Source organism: Actinia tenebrosa, unplaced genomic scaffold, assembly GCF_029948245.1.
Source record: "Actinia tenebrosa isolate PJP-AT-01 unplaced genomic scaffold, QUT_ActTen_1.0 PGA_scaffold10__47_contigs__length_13832649, whole genome shotgun sequence".
NCBI classification, from domain to species: Eukaryota; Metazoa; Cnidaria; class Anthozoa; order Actiniaria; family Actiniidae; genus Actinia; species Actinia tenebrosa.
This window is the reverse complement of record NW_028292570.1, coordinates 8,811,353-8,831,417: the sequence shown is the minus strand read 5'-3', so window position 1 is coordinate 8,831,417 and position 20,065 is coordinate 8,811,353. Positions and strand designations below refer to the sequence as shown.

The 20,065-nt window shown below is 36.8% G+C and overlaps 2 protein-coding genes across 4 annotated transcripts; one reads left to right on the top strand and one right to left on the bottom strand.

Moving 5' to 3' along the window:
• The first annotated feature begins 580 nt into the window (after positions 1–580).
• On the top strand, positions 581–10,990 carry LOC116305734 (leupaxin). 3 transcript variants are annotated; one of them, XM_031715708.2, is made up of 7 exons: positions 581–752; positions 1,733–2,035; positions 6,219–6,314; positions 7,314–7,598; positions 8,429–8,733; positions 9,036–9,266; positions 9,868–10,990. In XM_031715708.2, the coding sequence occupies exons 1-7, from the start codon at positions 731–733 to the stop codon at positions 10,132–10,134; spliced, it is 1,509 nt and encodes a 502-aa protein (XP_031571568.1). In that variant the 5' UTR covers positions 581–730; the 3' UTR covers positions 10,135–10,990. The 3 variants fall into 3 exon arrangements, with proteins under 3 accessions (XP_031571568.1, XP_031571569.2, XP_088882947.1); XM_031715709.2 differs by lacking the exon at positions 581–752 and having other exon boundaries at positions 1,569–2,035; positions 7,314–7,553; XM_089026821.1 differs by lacking the exon at positions 581–752 and having other exon boundaries at positions 1,572–2,035.
• A 3,779-nt stretch (positions 10,991–14,769) lies between these two features.
• Positions 14,770–16,597, bottom strand: LOC116305727 (transmembrane protein 45B-like). Its single transcript, XM_031715694.2, has one exon. The coding sequence runs from the start codon at positions 16,470–16,472 to the stop codon at positions 15,618–15,620; it is 855 nt and encodes a 284-aa protein (XP_031571554.1). The 5' UTR covers positions 16,473–16,597; the 3' UTR covers positions 14,770–15,617.
• Between the last annotated feature and the right edge of the window lie 3,468 nt (positions 16,598–20,065).

The window sequence follows — 20,065 nt, the reverse complement described above, 5'->3', positions numbered from 1 at the left end:
CATGCCTGTGAAGCCAGATTTTTGATTAACCGCTCTAAATCTGCTGCTTCTCAATAAAGTTTGTTCAACTTTTTTTTTTGACGGTGATCATATTTCCGGGATCATGACATGGGCTTATTGTTTTGTCGTTGAATACTGTACCGTAACTATTCATGTTTCTGCATAGTAATTTAAAATTCAATTGCCCAATTGGTGTTTAATATTACAAGTTTTATTTTTAATTTATTTACTCCTTATAAAACACCTTGAATTCGTATTGCGTTTACTAGTATTCATGAATGCGAAATGAAACATCAAAACATATCTATTAAGCATTGCAAAGCGAATAAGGAAAACAAATAATAACTTACTTTCAGCACTAAACAGATTCCTTTGCTTTTATTAAATCGATATATTATCCTTTGGAATGACGCATTTTACCCGCCCTGAGTGAAACAATCACCAGATAATAGCTGTGGCATTTGTGGAATCCCCAAATAGTATTTGATTGACATTTCCGAAGAACCGATGGCCGTCAATATTTCCGACTTCGTCACGACGTGTCATTTGACAGCCCGAACGCACCCGAATGCTCTTTTGGTGAATAATTTCGAGGGTTGCACTATCGTCTTTCTGCACGTTTGACCTTCTTGGCTCTCTGTTCGTTGTTTCTGGGTTTGGTCTAGTGTTCTGAGCTTTCTTCTTCTGTTGCTGAGGTGAGGGAATAGCTTTCAAAAGCAAAGCGTCAAAGATGGATGGCATGGAAGATTTAGGTGAGTTGTTTGGTTGGATTTTTTTCCTTTGGTTTGTTTGTTTGTGCGTGTATAGTTCTTGTGTTTATGGGCTCTCTCGGAGATTTTCACTATGATCTCGTGCTTTTTGAAGTGGTTTCTTGGTGCCTGTAATTTCGTTTAGTATAAAGCTTTGTTTAGAAAGTCACTAAGAGGTTGTGATGTTGTGGTACGCTAACTGTGATGATTTTGTCAATAGTATGAAGCCATATGATCATGAAGATACAAATTCTGTTTATCGTTTTGGCTTCAATTGGAATTGTCTCCCTTACTTTGACTTCATTTGAAAGGACCCAGACATGAAGAAAAACTGTCCTCAAACTTACAAATGAACTAAACAAATCTCCAAGCATTTTACTTATTTATACAGACAGAAAATGACAATTTCTTTTATCGTCAAATTCCTTGCTATCGAGCATTCCGATCTCCAACGACCGTAAATCTTTATATATCAAATTCCTTCGGTTGAGGTTATCTCATAGTACATCGAACAATTTTTAGCATAATTTTTCCGGTACTAGCGCAAATCATATAATTGAAATCTCCCTTGGACGCCTGTGCCAATTATATAATTATAATCGTACTATTCGATCCTTGTGGAAAGCAGTATTGCTCAAGAGAGCTACGAACCAGCTGTATCTGCAAGTCGTGGTATTGTTTGTGGATCGATCTAATAGGCCACAAATGCATGCATTTGTTTTCGATTCTTGACATATCCACATGCGTACTCACATGTAGAAAGCCTCGTAAATTATGTATAGCTGTGTGTGTCACATCAATAGAGGCAAATGAGTAGCAACCGTTGGAAGAGGAAATAGGAACGAACTTCATTCTAAAAAACCAAAACGCAACATCTGCTGTGGATATTCGGATTTGAGTGATTGAGATATTTTCGGGAATGCCTGGGAAAACTAAAAACCTTACAGTCCAAGAAAAGCTAAAGCTGAATATTCAATTTCTAGATGCTTTGTTGGCCGATCTTCAAGCGACTAATAATGCAGCAGTGAATAGCACAAGATCGGGATCCCATCCAGTTAATGGAAGATCGTCTCCCGATTCGCCACCTCCACCACTGCCTCCACCTCCATCGTTGGACGCACTAGAACCCCTCGATTCTTCAACGTCCCAACGAGACGACTTCCCCCCACCTCCTCCAGATGTTACAACCACTCACTCGAGTTCAAGTTTAGCTATGAATCTATCTGAATTGGACAATCTTCTAGAGGACCTCGGCAAACCAGAATACCCTAGTAGCGATCCCACAGGTAAAAAACAAACCTTCTTTTAAGATCCTCCATGTTAAGTGTTGATTTATTTTATTATTGCTCAAAATTTCTTGAATACTCTTGATTTTTTCAGTTTATTTGGCTTATGAATATAATTTTTATCTAGGCGATCTTCTGTTTTGGAAGACATCGAAATTTGCAACAAACAAACAACTATTACAGTTTACGAATCTTGTGTCTTGTTACCATTGTGGACTTCCACAGCACTGAGATTCGGATTTATATTTATTAAGTTCGACAGGAAACAGTGTTGATGGCTATATCCAATGTTCACACGATAATAAAAAAGAACAAAAAAATCTCAAATGATTTTTCTTTCTAAAGCTACGTGTAAGTGGATTTTCTAAGCCGTACTTGCTATAATGCAAATCTATCCAGCCACGCGAGGCAGATGTCAATATTCCAATATAAAGCTACCATGCTTCTTTTTGTTATGTGTTCATAGCGTCAAAATAACCAGATTTAGAGTTAAATATAATTGTATCATACGCTGTTGAACTGTTTACTGACATATCAAAGAATTTCAAAGTTATATTTTAAGACTTGAACATTTGCTTGAATAGAAATTATATTTTTGAAAAATTCTTTTGTAGTAACTTTGTGGTAGCTATTGTGTTTTGCTGGAAGATGGGAGGTTTTTTTGTGTAAACTAATTGTATACATAATGCCAGTGTTTGTTTACACATGACCATTTCAGTTGTACACATGTACCACAATTTTTTTAGGATTTTAAAATCTATATTTTATTCCCATTTGCTAATTGCAGAAAAGATTGTCCCGATATTCAGCTAAATTGCATTAAAATTTTCACTTTTGTAGCAGCTGCTTTGAGTTTCCAATCAACTGTGTTCTTTCAGTTATTTATTATATCATCATCATGTAAAGACATCAAGTCATACATGTGTCTTTGTAAACTAGAATATTTTCAAAGCATACAAAAGTGTTCTTTCACTTATTTATCATATCATCATCATCTAAAAACATCAAGTCACACATGTGTCTTTATAAACTAGAATATTTTCACAGCACACAAAAGTGCTTCAAGTGGTTTTAGTTGAGTTTGTAAGTAGGATGTACTTGACAGCAAATATAGTACTTCATTTTTCAAAGCACAGTATTCGTGAATAATCTTCCATCCTTCACATTAACCTCCTTTGAACTATGCTTATGGTGAACAATAAAAACGAAGGGAATCACAGGTGGCGTAGTGGTGACAGCACTAGCCTCTCACCAATGCATTGGTTTGAATCCAGCTGGGCTCAGTCATATGTGAGAGAGTAGCTTGTTAGTTTTCTCCTGTGGTTGGAAGGTTTTCATGCCTCCAAGAATGAACTTCTAAATTCCAATTGAAGTTTCAGTGAATAAAGAGCCACTGTGAAAATAATAATAATAATGGGAAGTTCTTATATAGCGCATTTGCCACTTTTGAATGCAATTTTATTTTATATTTCCATGGTTAATTTCAATATTCAGGTGTTAATCTAGTTTGAGCTAAGGATTTGGATTTTCTTCAGCTTTGTTTATATCTAGTATTATTGGAGCTGTTGAATGGATAGAACTTCATAAATTTGTGTGAAAAACTAACTTGCTTTACACTTTGAAGTTTAATTTCCATTCAACCATTTTGTTACTATCAAGCTCAAAAATTCAAAGTAATAACTGTTATGAAATCAGAAACAGGGTTTGAAATAACATGGTTGCTCGCAGGTCATGGTGACTGGCTAAATTAGTTTTAGCTCATTCACACTTTGTTTCTGGCTCAAGGTAAATGTAAAAATGACTGGCAAGGCAAAGATTTCCCGGCAGACATTGTTTGATGACCAGCCTGAGAAATTTTTTAATCAACAATGAATTACTAAATAATACTCTCACTTTACTCAGATTAGAACTTGTAAGTAAGTAAGTAAACTTTATTTAAAAAAGGTTTAAGAAAGTATTTATAAAATACACCAGTTTAGCAAAGCTAATCTTACACTGGTTACTACTAGCAGTAAGTAAAGTAATGCTTGCAATTACTCCATACAAAAGCACTTTGACTTTTCTCTATATCATACCTTATAGTACACTCAACAAAATTACTCGACTCTGATTGGTCGAGAGGAGTACAATTATAGCATTAATTGTACTCCGTAGGAGTACCGAATTAAGTCGCTATGGCAACAAGGCCAAAACAATGTCAAAACAATTATTTTCTATCATTTTGTACTTAAAAAGCATAAATAAAATTTTAAAGCTGTAAGAACTAATCTTTTTTATGCATTTCAGTTGCGCGATGGACTGGAAATCGGCCGCCAAATAGATAAAGATAAATGGCGTCGCTTCCCATTTTTACTGAAATTTTGTTGAGTGAACTATAAACGAAAAATCGCACGATCTTCTCGTACAATTTGGAATTAATAGACACTCGTAATGTTTTGAAAGTTCTATAATTGTACTCGCCTAAAGGCTCGTGCAATTACAAGAACTTTCAAAACATTACTCGTGTCTATTAATTTCCAAATTGTACTCGAGATCGTGCGATTTCCTATACTAAGACACTGATTTTTAGATTGTGTAGTTCCAAAAATTATCCATACCCCCTGCACGGAGGAATCCCCCTTACCCCCCAGAAATTCCAATTTCCTTCCATACAAACTCTGTAATTTTTGTTTTTTCTCTGACCCCCACCCCCCCACTCTTTGGAAATTCCAAATTCCTCTGTGGGGTGGAAATGGATAATTTCTGGAACTACACCATGTAAGGAAATCAAGTGTATCCCAGGAAAGAATTTTTTAATTTTCTTGTGAAATTACAAAGACAGAGTATCTGATAGAGTGCAGAAAAATGAAGAAATTTTTGAAAATAGTGCAGAATAGTAGGGAAATTGTGCTTAGCATATTTTAGAGTTTAAATTATTTGAAATTCAGATTTTCATCTATTTTCATTGTAATTCCTGCAAAAAAACCCTGATTTTGTCAACTATTATTGGAAAGAAATAGGCCTTTTGCAACAACAGGTCATGTGACCTACCCCTTATGAAAAGAGATGTTGTGTCAAAATGAACACCAGAAATCGAAAGAGCACCTCAATATTAGTAAGAAGGCAAAGATTTAGCTTATAATGTTGACTATAGGAGAAATGGCACTGAATATAAAATTGAATATTGTATAACCATTTGTATGGGAAAATGTGCTGGATGGCAAAGCTTGCCATGTTGTTGCAAAAAGCCTGCCAATAATTGTTAGCTGTCTAAGAATAAAAACCCATCCCATTTACACCTATTCCAATAAACAATGTCATCGCCAAAGGCCACAGGCAATATGCAAAAAGAGAAAGGAGATAGGTCATTCCAAGATCCAAGAATAGCTGTAGAGTGACTTGTGTTTTTGCTTCTTGTTCTCGTCAAGTGAGAACATGGACCTTCGTGTTGAGACTGTTTCAATGTTCTTCCTATTCGATGAAACCATTTCCATGTCAGAATGGCTTATCACCTTTAGCGATGACAATGTTTATTGAAATGGTGTATACCCAAGTTAAGATCTAAAATGATAAGAGATTTATTATACAACTGTTTTAATTTTGTTTCACTTTGGGATGAAAAGATTACATTTTTGCTAACAATGTGTGACAGTATTAAAAGCATGAAGTATTACAGCTTTTCTGGGATATTCATGTCTTCCTGCAAATATTACCAAATGTAGTAAGATGACCTTACATTTGTAAAAAATATATAGATAATTGATTATGCAATTTCAAATCAAATACATGCATATATTTTCCTTAACAATCTGGTGACGCATCATGACTCAGACGATATTACTCAGATTTCCAACCTCACAAACCAACATATATTTATTGGTTAGGTCTAGTGGGTTTTCGTGGTTCTTAATGAATTTTTAAAAACATTAGCATAAATCTTAGATAGCAGAGTAGCAAAATAATTTACTCGATTACAATCTCTAATGTTTTTAATTTGTACATTATCTTGTAAAATCTAGAATGTAGAATCACATTCCATAATTAGGCTTCTTGATGAAATTGATTTTCATAGCAGCAGGAACCAGAGTAGCTTAGAGACCAGCTGTTTGTGGGGAGGGAGTATTGTTATTGCTTTGCAAGGTCAAAGAGTGGAGAGCACATATATATGGTATTATATTCTCAAATCCAATTATATTTTTCACAGCAAAGACAAGAGTAAACGATTCTTATCCAAGAGGCAGTGAAAATAGCCAGCGAGCTGTGATCAATGGACAATCAGTGACAAACAAAAGACCATCAGGTATGATCTATAACAATTTGTACTATATACATGCATATTGAATATTCCAAATATCTTTGATATATGCTGTTCTGATATGGGTCCAATACCTCCTGATATCTGATATATATTTGATATATCTTGGAAATTTATTAAGCTATACATGTACAACCAATATGAGGGACTTCATTGTACTCACTTCTAAAAAATCTAAAGGGTCTAAAGAATGAGTCATTCAATCAGGCCTTCATAGTTGGAGGCAGCTTGACATTTTCCTTACGACTGTTTAATTTAGTTAAGTACATTTTACGATTATGATTTATTGTATAACACTGTTATTGCACATGGATATATTCAAAGGCCCTTTCCTAGGAATTAGGTGGTTAGTAAGAGTAGGCACTGAGGGAGGTCAATATTATTAGCCATATTCTGGAGCCAAAGTTTTAGCTTCAAATTGTGAAAACCGGTAAATCTGTTTCATTGTTTCCTAGTTAGTTCAACCTGTAAATCAGCTATTTTTGACCTTTTGTAGAATCAGGAAAATAAAGCATTAAATTAAACAGGAAACATGTATTATTATCAAAACCTCACCATATTTGTCAAAATAGTTTAAATATAAAGAAAGATGATGTTCTTTTCTTTCCAGCTAAAATAAAAAGCAATCAAAGATTTTGTCTCCCATCTGAGAGCCTTTGTCAATGATGGTTTTGATTTTAATGCACAGCCTTATTTTCAAACCGATGCTGCATAATCATATCTTAATCTTTGCTGGTAAAAAAAGAAAATCATGTACAATGTTATTACTGCGGTTTCCCATATTCTGCGAACTCGGTTGCAAGCTGCACACTGAAATTTGTTTTTTTTTTGCTGCCGTCAATTAAAAATAATCAGTCAGTACTTTTTAGTGAAAAACCAATTTCACAACAAGCTGTGTCTGAGTTTGCAGAATATCCAAGACCGCAGTAAGGAAAAGAACCTATATTCTGTGAGTTTAAAATATGTACTATTTTCTTTTCCCAGTCGATGCCATGCTTGATGAACTGGACAGTATTGCACAGCAATCAACTAGAAGTGCCACTAGCTCATCTGTGCATCAGCCTGTGTATCATCAGGCACAATATCACCATGCACAACCAACCAATGGATTACAAGGACGGACTGCTTCAAGTGCTACTAAAGAGCTGGATGATCTTATGGCATCCTTGTCAGATTTCAAGGTCAATGTTGGTGGAGTTACAACTAACGAGCCTCCAGCCAGAGGTAGTGGAGATTATTCAAAACCTCAGAAATCCAAAAAAATTCCAGGTAGCACAGTCATTCATTCATTCATTAACATCATTATTTGCTTCCTATCAACGTGCACAACCCAGGTTCGATTCCTTGACTTGGTGTCATATGTGAGTGGAGTTTCCAGTTGGTTCTCTCCTGTGCTTTCATCGTCTTTCTCTGAGTTCTTGGGTTTTTCCTCCCTCAATGAAAATCAACTTCTAAATTCCAATTTGATCCTGGAAAGAATGTCACAGGTTTGTTAGCCACTGGCTGTAAAGTGCTGCCCATGTAAGAAAAAGGATGATTTACTTATTTATTTATTGTAATCATTTTCACTTTATTCTAAAAAACCTCTTTCCATTGATTGAATTTGGGAGTGCTGATTTTTGTGGGGAAATGTCAGATAACCCACAACAAAAGAGAAGAACCAACAAGCAACTCTACTAACATATGATGGCAGACCTGAGAATTAACCAAGGCTCTGTGAGGAAGCAGATTAATACACATGCTTTCCAATAGTCCATCTCATTTCTTTGATCAAATTAAACTCTCTTCCGTTCTCTTCATGAGGCTTAACTTTTTTGATTTAAAAAAAATGTAGGTATAATAGCTTGCTTTGGGGTTCATCACTTCATACAAACATTCAGACAGTCCAAACATAATGCAATCTAGGCAAATATGCGGTGTTCATTCAAAGATATTGCTTAGCCCAACCCCTTACTTTACTCAAGTTTTGTGTTGCTTTTTTATGTTTTTTGTTGTTGTTGTTGTTTGTTTGTTTTGTTTTTGATAGAAGCATATGTATGTAGTATGTGTTCTGTATGCCTTCTGTAAACTTTACCTTCTTACACAATTCAATTATCCAGGTCAAAATGTTGGCAAAGTAAGTCATCTGGATTCCATGCTAGGAACCCTTCAAACAGACATGTCCAGACAAGGTGTAAGCACAACTAAGAAAGGTGTGTGTGCTGCCTGCAACAAACCAATCATTGGTCAGGTTTGCACTGCACTTGGAAGGACATGGCATCCAGAACACTTCACTTGTATTGCTTGTGAGCTACCTCTTGGGGACAGGAACTTCTTTGAGCGTGATGGGAAGCCATACTGTGAGAAGGATTATCATGATACGTTTGCACCTCGGTGTGCCTACTGCAATGGGGCTATTCTGGATGTAAGTTGTATTGTTATGCGTGAATTATTTAATCACATCCACTCCCCTCCCCTCCCCTCCCCTAGAACATGCGTGTTTGGTGCTTGCTACATTAATTTCTGGAGTGAACCTTGCAGATGCTCTTGACCAAAGTGGAAAATTTGGCTGCTTTGCTTCTATATTCTTATTACGACCATAAGACAGGCTCATGTTTAGGATTGTCAGCCATGCTGCAGTCGCTGCCTCACATCATATGGTTTCAGATTAAGATTATTATGTCGTACCTTCATCATTTGATTCAGATATTTGTTTAAAACCAACAGTCGTGTGTGACAGCATTGGACCAAACCTGGCACCCAGAGCACTTTGTGTGCGCTCAGTGTGGAAAGCCATTTGGTGATACAGGATTCCATGAACGAGATGGCAAGCCATATTGTCGTCAAGACTATTATGCCATGTTCGCTCCTCGATGTGCGGGGTGTGGTCAACCCATCATGGATAATTACATTTCTGCCCTGAGTGCTCATTGGCATGCGGAATGCTTCGTTTGTTTCGTAAGTTTCATACGTTGTATTACGGTGTTTAGCAAATTTCATTTGGCTGTGAAAAGCCCACCAGCATTTACTATTGAACTAAACTTTGGTTAAATAACTTTATAATCTAAAATACGGGTTGTCACATTTTATTTTATTTCATTTGGTTTGGTTTCGTTTTACTTTACTTTACTTTACTTTATTTTACCTTTATTTTATTTACCTTTATTTTATTTTATTTTATTTTATTTTATTTTATTTTATTTTATTTTATTTATTATTTTTTTTTTTTTATATTTTATTTTATTTTTATATTTTATTTCATTTTGTTATTCAAAGATATTGTTTTTTTTACAGTTCCAACCACCAAAAACTCAAACATCCGGTTTCAACGCGTGATTGCGCTTGAACTAAAAAAAAAAAGACATCAAAAATCTAAGACACCGTTTTTAAATTCATTATCTACAGAGTATCCTAATTATTTATGATTGACATATCGGAAATTCTGATGCTATTTCTGATGTCACTCCTCTGAAGCCCAAGCCCTCGCCTTCCTCTTATCAATAACCCTTCTTTGCATTGGAAGGCCGTCATATGTTAATGTGATGTGTTTTGCTTATAGGAATGTCGTCAGCCCTTCCCTGGAGGAAGCTTTTTTGATCATGACGGCCGCCCATACTGTGAAATGCACTATCACGCCAAGCGTGGTACGCTTTGTTATAGCTGTCAAAAGCCAATCACCGGGCGATGCATCACGGCCATGCATCGAAAGTTTCACCCAGAGCACTTTGTGTGCGCCTTTTGCTTGAAACAGCTCAACAAGGGCACCTTCAAGGAACAGAATGACAAGCCGTACTGTCACCCGTGCTTCATCAAACTTTTTGGTTAAAGAAATGCGCGAATCGATTAAAAGCAAACAAATAGATTTAGAACAAATTCAGAAGTGCGCTTGCAATACTTGAATGGGAAAATTGGACAAATGTTTCTATAAAAAAAATGAATTTACATGGAACTTTAATAGAACTTATTTTCCACGACATATCTGTTTAATCCCATAGCCTGAGGCCCGGAGTATCGAAATACCCCTATAGAACACTATAGATCTAAGGCAAATGAAAACAATCCTGTTTTTCTACACAAAGGCTCCAATTTTCCAAGTGGAAAGAAAGTTAAAATGAAATGAAATATGGGAGATAGGTAGTTAAGAGAATGGTAAACGTACCGAAGCTTTTTTGTAATGCGAAGTTTCAAAATATAAAAAAAACACACACACACACAGGGAACCGGGGGAAGAATGCAGAAGAATCCTAAACGCAATGCATCGCGCCTCTGAACTCTGATTGGTCCAACTTTGTGACGTCGGCCAGGGACGTACTCTTATTATTTGTGACTCAGAAGCCCCATGAAATAACACCTAGTCTACCAAGAAACTATCAAAGGAACCTTTCAGTTGTATGTGTTTCGATTTAGAAACGGTCAATCGGACACTCCCAAATTCTCTAAATTTGTAATGAGATTTCCAGATCAAGTCGCTGGAAAGGGTTTGGTTTTTATTGAAGTTCATCTTGTTATAAAATGGAATATCTAGATTTCAGAGAGCGATAGCATTTTGCTCAAACGAGATTGCGTTTCAGGAAACTGCATCTTTAACAATATAGGACTTTGTGAAATATTTTTCAAAAAAAAAAAAAAAATTGAACTTTATATGAGACGTTTGATGGAAATAAAACATTAACCTACAATAATCTTTTTGGAGTTAACTCGAAGTTCCAATATCAAGCTGGCTGTATTCTGTGTTGTTATAATAGACCTCCTCACCTTGGGTGTAATGTTCTCCCATTTTAGACCACATGTCATTCCCTAGAGTATCATTTCTTTGTTTAACGGCTGCGCATAAATAAAAAAAGAAACTTATTCTTAAGGGTGGTCTGAAATGGAAAAACATTACGAAATAGACGCCAACTTGGAGATATGTCCCCTAAACATTCCCATAATGCACTGCAATTCCAACTCTACTCAATCTTTTCCTAAACCAGTATACAATTATACAATATACAATTATACAGTATACAATTGAAAAAATTGAGAATTGTGAAAATTACGGTAGACACTTCTTTCTGTCGAAGCACTTCCTTGGTGCTTACGTTACTGCCTGCGTGCTACTGAGCGAAGCGCGTCAATCAAGGCGTTTCCATGACATTCCAAAAGCACGTGCCCTTGTAGCTTTTTGCTTTCCGACAATGTAATGGAAACGACTTGTGATTGTCGTCCAACAAAACTTTCTTCGTCGCGACAGAAAAAATCGCTAGAGGTGCGTGCGTGTGATTGAGAATGTCTGTAAATATAAGTGTTGTGAGTGTTGATTGGAACTGTAAATTTGCAGTCTTTTTATTGAGAAAAATGTATATGCGGGCTTCCTGTCGCATCCAGGACCATACAAATAGTGTTTGCGAAAAGGTAAGGAGATATGATAGAGGGGTATGTTTATTGTTAGATCGTATTTAAGGCATCGAAAAAGACTGAGACGAGAATGACCATTCCAGCTGTTATGTTCTTGGCAAATTTTACATAATATGGAATAAAATTTCTATATCTTTTCATTATTACTATCTATCCATACTAAATGTAGGTCGACAGAAGCAGCCACTGTAGGAGATCTTGGGGTAAAAGAATTCCCATTTCATCATTACCATTATCGAACGAGCCACAGTAATCTGAAATGAAGCTCTCTAAAATGACGATTCAAAAGTACGAGGTTGAGTTGCCTTTCGCGCATGTCTGTCTTTCAGTTAAGGTTTCCAAACACCTCCCACATGGACTAAGCAGACTATAGGAGGTTACCGACTAGACAAAGTTGTCAAACATTGCTAATCATAGCATACCTGTGATCGACTTGTCAAGTTTGGTATGAACATTGCTGATCCTTCATGCTTTTGTGGACATCCTTTGGAAACTCCAGTTCATTTATTCTTTGAATGTAACCTCATGCAAGAACTGTTACTATGGGCTCAGACCTTATTTCTGCGTGTTACTCCCTTGTCGCCATCCCTTCAATCTCGTCATATGCTATTTGGATATGACAATCATGAACGGCAGATTATTCCACCTGTTTTTTCCTATTTTCTTAATCTGTTGAAGTACTTTGTGTGGTTGGCTAGGAATGAGTATTGCTTTGAAGGTACTCTCCCTGTTGCCTCTGTGGTTAAAGCAAAGGTTGTGAAACGACTTAATATCCATCTGCTCTGTTACTCTAAACGTTCGGTTAGTCGAAAATCAAGGCGTTTTTTCAACAGATCCTGGAATGTTTTGGGAAAGTTTTCTCCGGATATTACTGTTATAACCTGGTCAGCCTAAAAATAGTTTTCTTTGTCTTCTTTTCACTTGTACTTGTGTAACGTTTATGCAAGGGAAAACGTTGTGTTCGCTTGAATATACCTATGAAGTGTTTTGATGAGTATAATCCTAGGTAGACCAGGATGATACTCTATATGTAAATGATGTTTTGATTATCTTTTTGTATTAGTGTTTATTGTAGTAATCTGTAGTGTGTAGGTCTACATGGGGGGCGGGGCTCATTACCCCGGCGTGTCTCTGGTGTCCATGTAGGACCCCCCCCCCCCTTGCTAAAGACCACCATGCTGTCCCTTTTGCACATCTTGGGACACTGGTGCGAAGCTAAAACAAAAAGGGGTTAATTTTACAAGGTCTAGGGGCCGACTAACCTCTCCCTTAGGCTTCGGCCAAGCTCCCTGATTAGTCAACGGATAGCGGTGTCGGAGTCGAAATCTCCGGCGTAGCCGTAAATGCTTCGCGCTGCCATACTGCGCTTCGGCACTAGATGTCTGGAGGTATGGTCCTAATCCAATCAATAAAACCAATGAAATCAAAAACAATTTTGAAGCAGGAAAAAAGAAAAAGACGATACATCATCGGTAGCAATAATTCTTGGCGGGTTATCGACTACACTTGGTTTCCTTTTCTTCCTTTAGCAAAAGCAAAGGTTCGTCCACACAACTTGGCCATCGCTTCCTTTATGTGGACTTTGCTCTTCTCGACAATGCCATAAAAAATAAAAACATCACAGCTAGACATGACATAGGCTAGACATTATGGAGTGTTCTTCATTTTGCTTTTGTAGGTCTTATAAAAACAAATGTTTTTCCATAAACCTGGCTGTGAAATGAATCTGCTTATGTTTACTCCGACCTTTGGTTCTACGAGTATCAGGATATTTCGTACTGGGGGTTGCCTTGGTTTGCATACCCTATCTACAAAGCAAAAAATGGTAAGGGGATATTTTATACGTTTATTAGTAGTTAGATTTATTAAGTTTTTTTTTTTTTTTTTTTTTTTTTTTTTTTTAACGTAACATTTTACTTTCTTAAATTTGTTTGGTGCTTGTTGGATCCTTCGTTGTTTGTCTACCTATTTTTCATCTCATTGAAAATGATTTATTCTCAAAAAAATATGTTAAAAAATCACTTAACTTTTTAAAACGCGAGGGTACCCCCAGTTTTTTTTTCATCCAAAATGTAGCAGAAATAGTTATTTATTTGAAGTTTCAGATAAAATCAATTAAAACAACTTCGAAATATGATTTGTTTTCCCTCGCGTAAAAAGGTGCTTACGTCATCGGTGTTTAACGTCAATTAACTCGCTTAGATGCGTGGGTACCCCCATTTTTTTTTCCGATTCCAGTGTCCTCTTGGGTGATTTGAATGACTGGCACAATTTAAGAAAAATACTATGGTTCGCAATTAGGTAAGTAGGCACCGTCCTTAATTGACTGTGTGTCCCCTGATTATTGAAACTAGCTCACTTATATAGAGGTTGATAAGAACTTGCTGATCGTTTGTACTCACGAAATTCAATATTGAAACTCCCTCGTCGATCAGCCTTTTTTTTTAAATATCGCGAACGAACGAGTCCAAGAATCTGATATGGCGTGAAAAAAGGAAAACGAGGAATGGGGAAAAAAATTTGTTTATATCACACATTTAGTGCCAATAAAATAACAAATTTGACAGTTTTCTAGTTTTCCTGTTTCACTTGACAGATATCGTCTTTATTTACGGCTTTATCACATTGATATCAACCCTAAATGAATATGGATAGTTACAGCTTTCCACTCAAGATCAGTGCTCAGAGTAAGTGGTTGCATCAACATCTGGGTATCTGTCGTTGGAGAAAGGCCAGTTTCCTGACTATGTCAGCCACAACAAACAACTTGAACTCTGAGTGTACGTTGTTCACTTTGGGCTGAATTATTTGACGTATTTTGGGTTAATGCCTGCGCATCAGTCATATTTATTTTTTGTTTGTCTGTTTGTCTGTTTGTCTGTTTGTTTGTTTGTCTGTCTGTTTGTTTGTCCGTTTTTCTTTCTTTAAGTTCTTTCTTTCTTTTTTTCTTTCTTTCTTTTTTTCTTTCTTTCTTTCTTTCTTTCTTTCTTACTTTCTTTCTTTCTTTCTTTCTTTCTTTCTTTCTTTTTGTTTTTGTAAAAGTCGTTAAACTGACTGTGATAAACATTACATGAAAAGGTGACAAACGTTTCCGCAACAGAATAACGACTTTTGGTAATGTCAAAAATCAATACTTGTTTTCAGTTTAAAAGACGCGGAAACAATTAGAAATGGTTCAACGTCTCGTTATCTCAGCGAAGGGACTCATAAACATATGTAAATGTTGGAGCACTAAGCGATTACTGACGTGTCTCTAGCTACAAACAATCATTGATAGGATAATTAAAGTACCTGTTAAAAACTTGTTTGAAAACATAACGGTTTACTTGGTGAAAGACGCCTTGTTTTTTCAATCAGTACGGTATTTTATTTTTAAGTTAGGAAAATACTTGGCATAGAAAAGATGTTACCACTAAAACATTCCTATTTTATCCTGACTTTTTTTGGTTGGCAGAATTAAGTACAACGATAAAGAAAATGAGATAAACAATTTGCGACGAGCGCGACGAGTCTCATGACTAAAAGCTTTCGCTTATAGCTGTTTGAACTGAATAGCGTGGTAAATAATCTGCATGCAAAGGGTGATAACTGTGATTCTGTCGACGTTGAGATCATTATAATACGGATCATATTAGCAATGTTGAATTAGCAATGTTTAAATTTTAACTGAAAACTTGTTGCCAAAGTATTTTATATTATAGTGTAGACTGTCAACTCCGTAGTTATTTTGAGGTGCTCGTATGAGTCAGTGCAAATGACATTATTTCCTTATTTACATTTCCATTCTAAGAACCTTAAGTGCTGTTCTTGGACAAATGTCGAAATTTTGGTAATGTTTCTTTGCGCTTCTTTCTTCTATTTAATCAAATATTTGGCTGTTCGTCTTGTCGTACAGGTACACTTGTAGCGTTCTCAAAAATCCTCGTCAGCTGATTCCTCTTGGAGTAAGGGTTCTCGAACTCCTAACTTAGAGGCATAACAACCACGATAAACAGCCACAAAAACTCCTAAATACACAACTGCCCAAGTGAAAACGTGCATCACGAACGCAATAGCTACAAATTCGATATTTTCTGATGTGTTCTTCCATGGGTTTGGGCCGTGTAAGACGAACGCGATCTGGAAGAACCAAGCTCCATGAACAGACGTCAAAAAGGCACGGACAAGAGCAGGGATTGATTGATTGGACGCCCACATCTCTATTACGAAAACCATGGCAGTGAAGAACGCAAGCATGTAAATGAAAGTGTGAACACGGACACTGAGGTGTGGACGACCATCGAGATGAAAATAGAACAATACCCCTTCAACAAAGAATGCCAATGAAGCAAATACAAAGTCGAGGCCGTCAGGGAATGGAGCTACATCATAAATCATTACTAAATCGATTATCCCAGACAGTCCAAAAAAGCCAAACATCGAAGCATGAGCATAGTTATTCAAGTGTTCTTTAACAAAGTTATGCTCCTTGTCCAAGAGAGCCCACTGCTTCTCGTAAAGTAGTTCTCCCAAGATCCCGATTATTGCCAAGGACACTTTAGTGATTGGTTCAAAAGGTAGCTTTCCTCCCATGCATCCATAAACTGCACGATTTCTTATCTTTTTCCCATCCTTATCCGCCTTGGCTTTTCGTCTCTGATGGACGAGAGTGGTGCTATCAGAGGTCATAATATTTCGAAAACAAACTCGGAGGGCGCCCGCGTACCACCAAATAGAGATGAGAATAAACATAGTTCCAGGGACTGCATGTCCTATGAAGCTTCCCATTGTAATGCATACAAATAGATGACAGAAAGTGAGGTTGCTATTTGTATCAGCGGCGCTCACACCCCAACTCCTTAGTGGTAACTGCTGCTACTTACTAAATATATCAGCTCGATTAATAGCGCCATTTCAATTGTATATTACTTATGTAAATATATGCCAATAGTCAGACAACTACCTACTTTGCGATTCAAAAAACATCTTAATGACAGGTGAAAATGGCTAATGAAATAACATCTGAGAATAGGTAAGCTAAAACGCCATAGGGTTACCTGCTGTTAAACGATACTATATGACCAGAATATTGAAAGTTAAGTCAAGTTTATAGCCGAGCTTCTTTGTAGAATACCAGCGATTAGCCGGGACACCAAAAATCAGGAATGATAGTAGGCAATTTGATGGTCATTTTATCTCGGCTTTGGAAATAAAAGGGATTCTCAGTAGTCCGTATTAAAGAAAGTTAATTTTCAATTATATAACCATCACCTACTGCCTCAAAGAATAGGGCTATCATAAGGCGCGTGTCTAGACAGCATTATAGTCCTCACTCGATCGGCAAAAAGCTAGAAAATATATATTGATAACAGATCAATATATACATGCTGTTTCTAGATCAACGTTCATATATATTGTCAATACATTTTTGTTTCGTTCTTAGTTTATTTATATTTTATTCGTTTTTTTTCATTGAAAATATCAGCTTGCTATTTGCTAAGTGATCGCGTGTCTTGTCAGGTCTCAATTGTCTTTTCCTTTGGTGGTTGCTAACATTTTTACTATCTACCGGAGTAACGCGCGCATCGTGACGCTCGGCTCACGCATTAATTTCCAGTGGTTCTAAAAGCAGATGTTGAGTTGTGCTGGTAGAATAAAGAGTTCTGCCCTACGGGTAAAGACTCACTGACATGATTATTCATTAATAAGTATAATTAATATGTAATGTCGATCAATGTCTTGTTATACAAAAACGGATAATGAACGACAAAACGTATTTCAGCTTCTAAGTGCCCCCTCAATAAGCTCCCACTTTTTTGGCGCCAAAATAAAATGAGTTAGCCCCGAGCTCTAATAAGCCCCACTCCTAATAAACATTGTGGTCCTCAGTTCTCCCTTGGCTGCTTGCCTTTGAAAGTCATGACCATTTCACCTATTGAGATTAGAAATACATGCAATTATGAACTTTCAAAGACCAGGAAGATTTATGAAGCCCCCAGGCTCTTTTATAAGCCTCCCCTCCTAATAAGCCCCCAGTACAAAAGCACTGAAAAAGAATAAGCCTTCAGGGGGTTTAATAGAGGAAGTAAGTACAATTTCAAATTTGAAGTTGTCTGAGCACAGGCTATTGGCAGGTTCTTCCAAGATCCAAGAATAACTGAAGTGCCCTGTGTTTTCATTTTAAAGACTTCGAATGTTCAGTCGTGTTTAGATAGATCCCCATGCAGGTGCAGATCTAGGAATCTGAGAGAGGGGGAAGGGGGAGGGGGTGCAGAAAAATTCAGCGTTAGACAAACCTCACCGCTGAAAATGAGGTGTGGGGGCATACTTCCAATGATATTTTTAAGATGAAGTTTCCAGAAAAGCTATTTCCTGTATTCTAGGGATATTTTGGATCCAAATAGAATATAGATATAAAAAATCCCCCACTTAAACTGGGGCCGCCGTCCAATCGCTTCCTGTTTAACAGCAGGAGGTGTATTTACAATAATCCCCTTCACAGTTCCCTGCGCCATCTTGAAAGGTAACCGTACTTTTGCATCGAAGTGACCTTGGACAAGTATTCACATGTCTCTATCATTACAAGCTCACCGTTCATCTCGCTTCGATGCAAAGGTACAGTTACCTTTCAAGATGGCGCAGGGAACTGTGAAGGGGACTATTGCTCACTTTAAAATGAGTGAAGGTGTGGGGACGAGTATATATGAAGAAGGTATTGATAATTTATCATATAAAAAAATACATTTCCATGACGAGAAAGAGCACATCAAAGCTAACAGGTTTCTGCAGTATGGCTTCGATTGGCCAAGTAACAGCCAAATTATAAGCAATCAAAAACATCAAAAATCATGACAAAGAAATGTATGTTTACTAGGGACAAGCGTCCCCAGCAATCATATATTTCTTTGTAATTTTTGAGATGTTTGGTAGTATAGGTTGCTAGACACAAAATGTATGAAACCCAAAATCTTGAAACTCCAGTAATTTATCAATTTCGATGTATTCTTTAATTCTTGTTATGGTGCATGTTTATGTTTTACCTAGCAATTCTAAAAACTCGTTTCCAATAATCAAAGTACTCGATTCTAAAGTGGCCAATTGACTTTGTCTAAACTTGGGTTCCTTAATTTGCTTCTAAAACTTGAAATACTACTAGCATCACTCATGTCTTGAAGGAAAGTGTTCCAGAGCCGACAAACGATACAAGATCAAGAGTGATGCCCAAGACAAGATTTAGGCCGAGCCACTTGATTAGCAAAAAAGCCGCGTTTTACGCGCCGCATTTTACTTTTTAGAAAACTAACGCATTATTCGAAAATTTCCTGAATTTTACGACATTTTACTGCAAAGAAAAAAATCCTGACACTTTACAGTAATTTTACCGGTTTATCCTGCACATGGGATATTCACGGGTATTCAAAACTACTGAATTATTTCCGAATTAACCCGGCAATTTTCCCGCTTTTGCCGCAGGGTAAAATTTCGAGTTTTGACATGAATTTTCCAAGTAGCGTAATGTTAAAGGATTGATTCAAGATTTCCCCCATATTTCGAGAGTCTTACCGGCGTGTTTTTAACGTCGACAAAATTTGGGTTATTATCATATCAGGGGCTATAGTAGTTTTCATTAAATTTTAATGCTTGGATAACTCGTTTATTAAATGCTGAAGAAAAACGCGGGAAATGAAAATGAAACTTTGACATTATGTTGCCTACATATTGAAGTAAAGGTAAAGAAACTTAGCAGGAAAAAATGTTAGTTACCATAACTGAAAATTAGTCCGAAAATACGGCTAACAGCGACCCAATATTTTAGTCGACCCAATTTTTTAGTCGACCCAATATTTTGCCAATATCAAAAGGTTTCTTTCCATTTCCCCCAATTACTCCAAAGTGATTTACCAGCAGCTTGAGAAAGGAGGCAAATGAACTACTGTTTCAAAAATTGCAAAATTTCTATGCTTCAAAATTTCAACCTCAAACTTCTCGAAAATGCTCTCACAGATTTTCTTCAAATTTTCTGAGCCTTGAGCAAAGTATACTCATCCTCCAAGATCTCAAGCGCGATTTAGAAACTTAGGTAGAATCGAGCAAACCCACCAAGGGCTCTTATAAGCAGCCTTAATTCCGATTTCAGTAAAAACATGTCTTAGTCTCAGGTTGCAGAAACGTTTCACGTGTTCGTTGCATCTAGGTTAGATTTTGTAAATCGTTACTATATGGGTTACCTAGCGTCCAAAACGCCGCAGCTAAAGTGATGGCACTAACTCGTAAATAAAAAGATATTACAACACCCGTATTATTTGAACTGCACTAGCTCCCAATAGAACAAAGGACTGGACTGGACTCTGAAGATGACCTCTGCTCAGGTTGTCGAAACG

What these genes read in the sequence shown, in the direction of transcription:
- LOC116305727 (XM_031715694.2), bottom strand. Translation starts at nt 16,472, where the DNA reads ATGGGAAGCTTCATAGGACATGCAGTCCCTGGAACTATGTTTATTCTC.
- LOC116305734 (XM_089026821.1), top strand. Translation starts at nt 1,669, where the DNA reads ATGCCTGGGAAAACTAAAAACCTTACAGTCCAAGAAAAGCTAAAGCTG. An exon ending in GACAAACAAAAGACCATCAG is followed by an intron (nt 6,315 to 7,313) that starts GTATGATCTATA and finishes TTCTTTTCCCAG; the next exon opens with TCGATGCCATGCTTGATGAA. An exon ending in GAAATCCAAAAAAATTCCAG is followed by an intron (nt 7,599 to 8,428) that starts GTAGCACAGTCA and finishes TCAATTATCCAG; the next exon opens with GTCAAAATGTTGGCAAAGTA.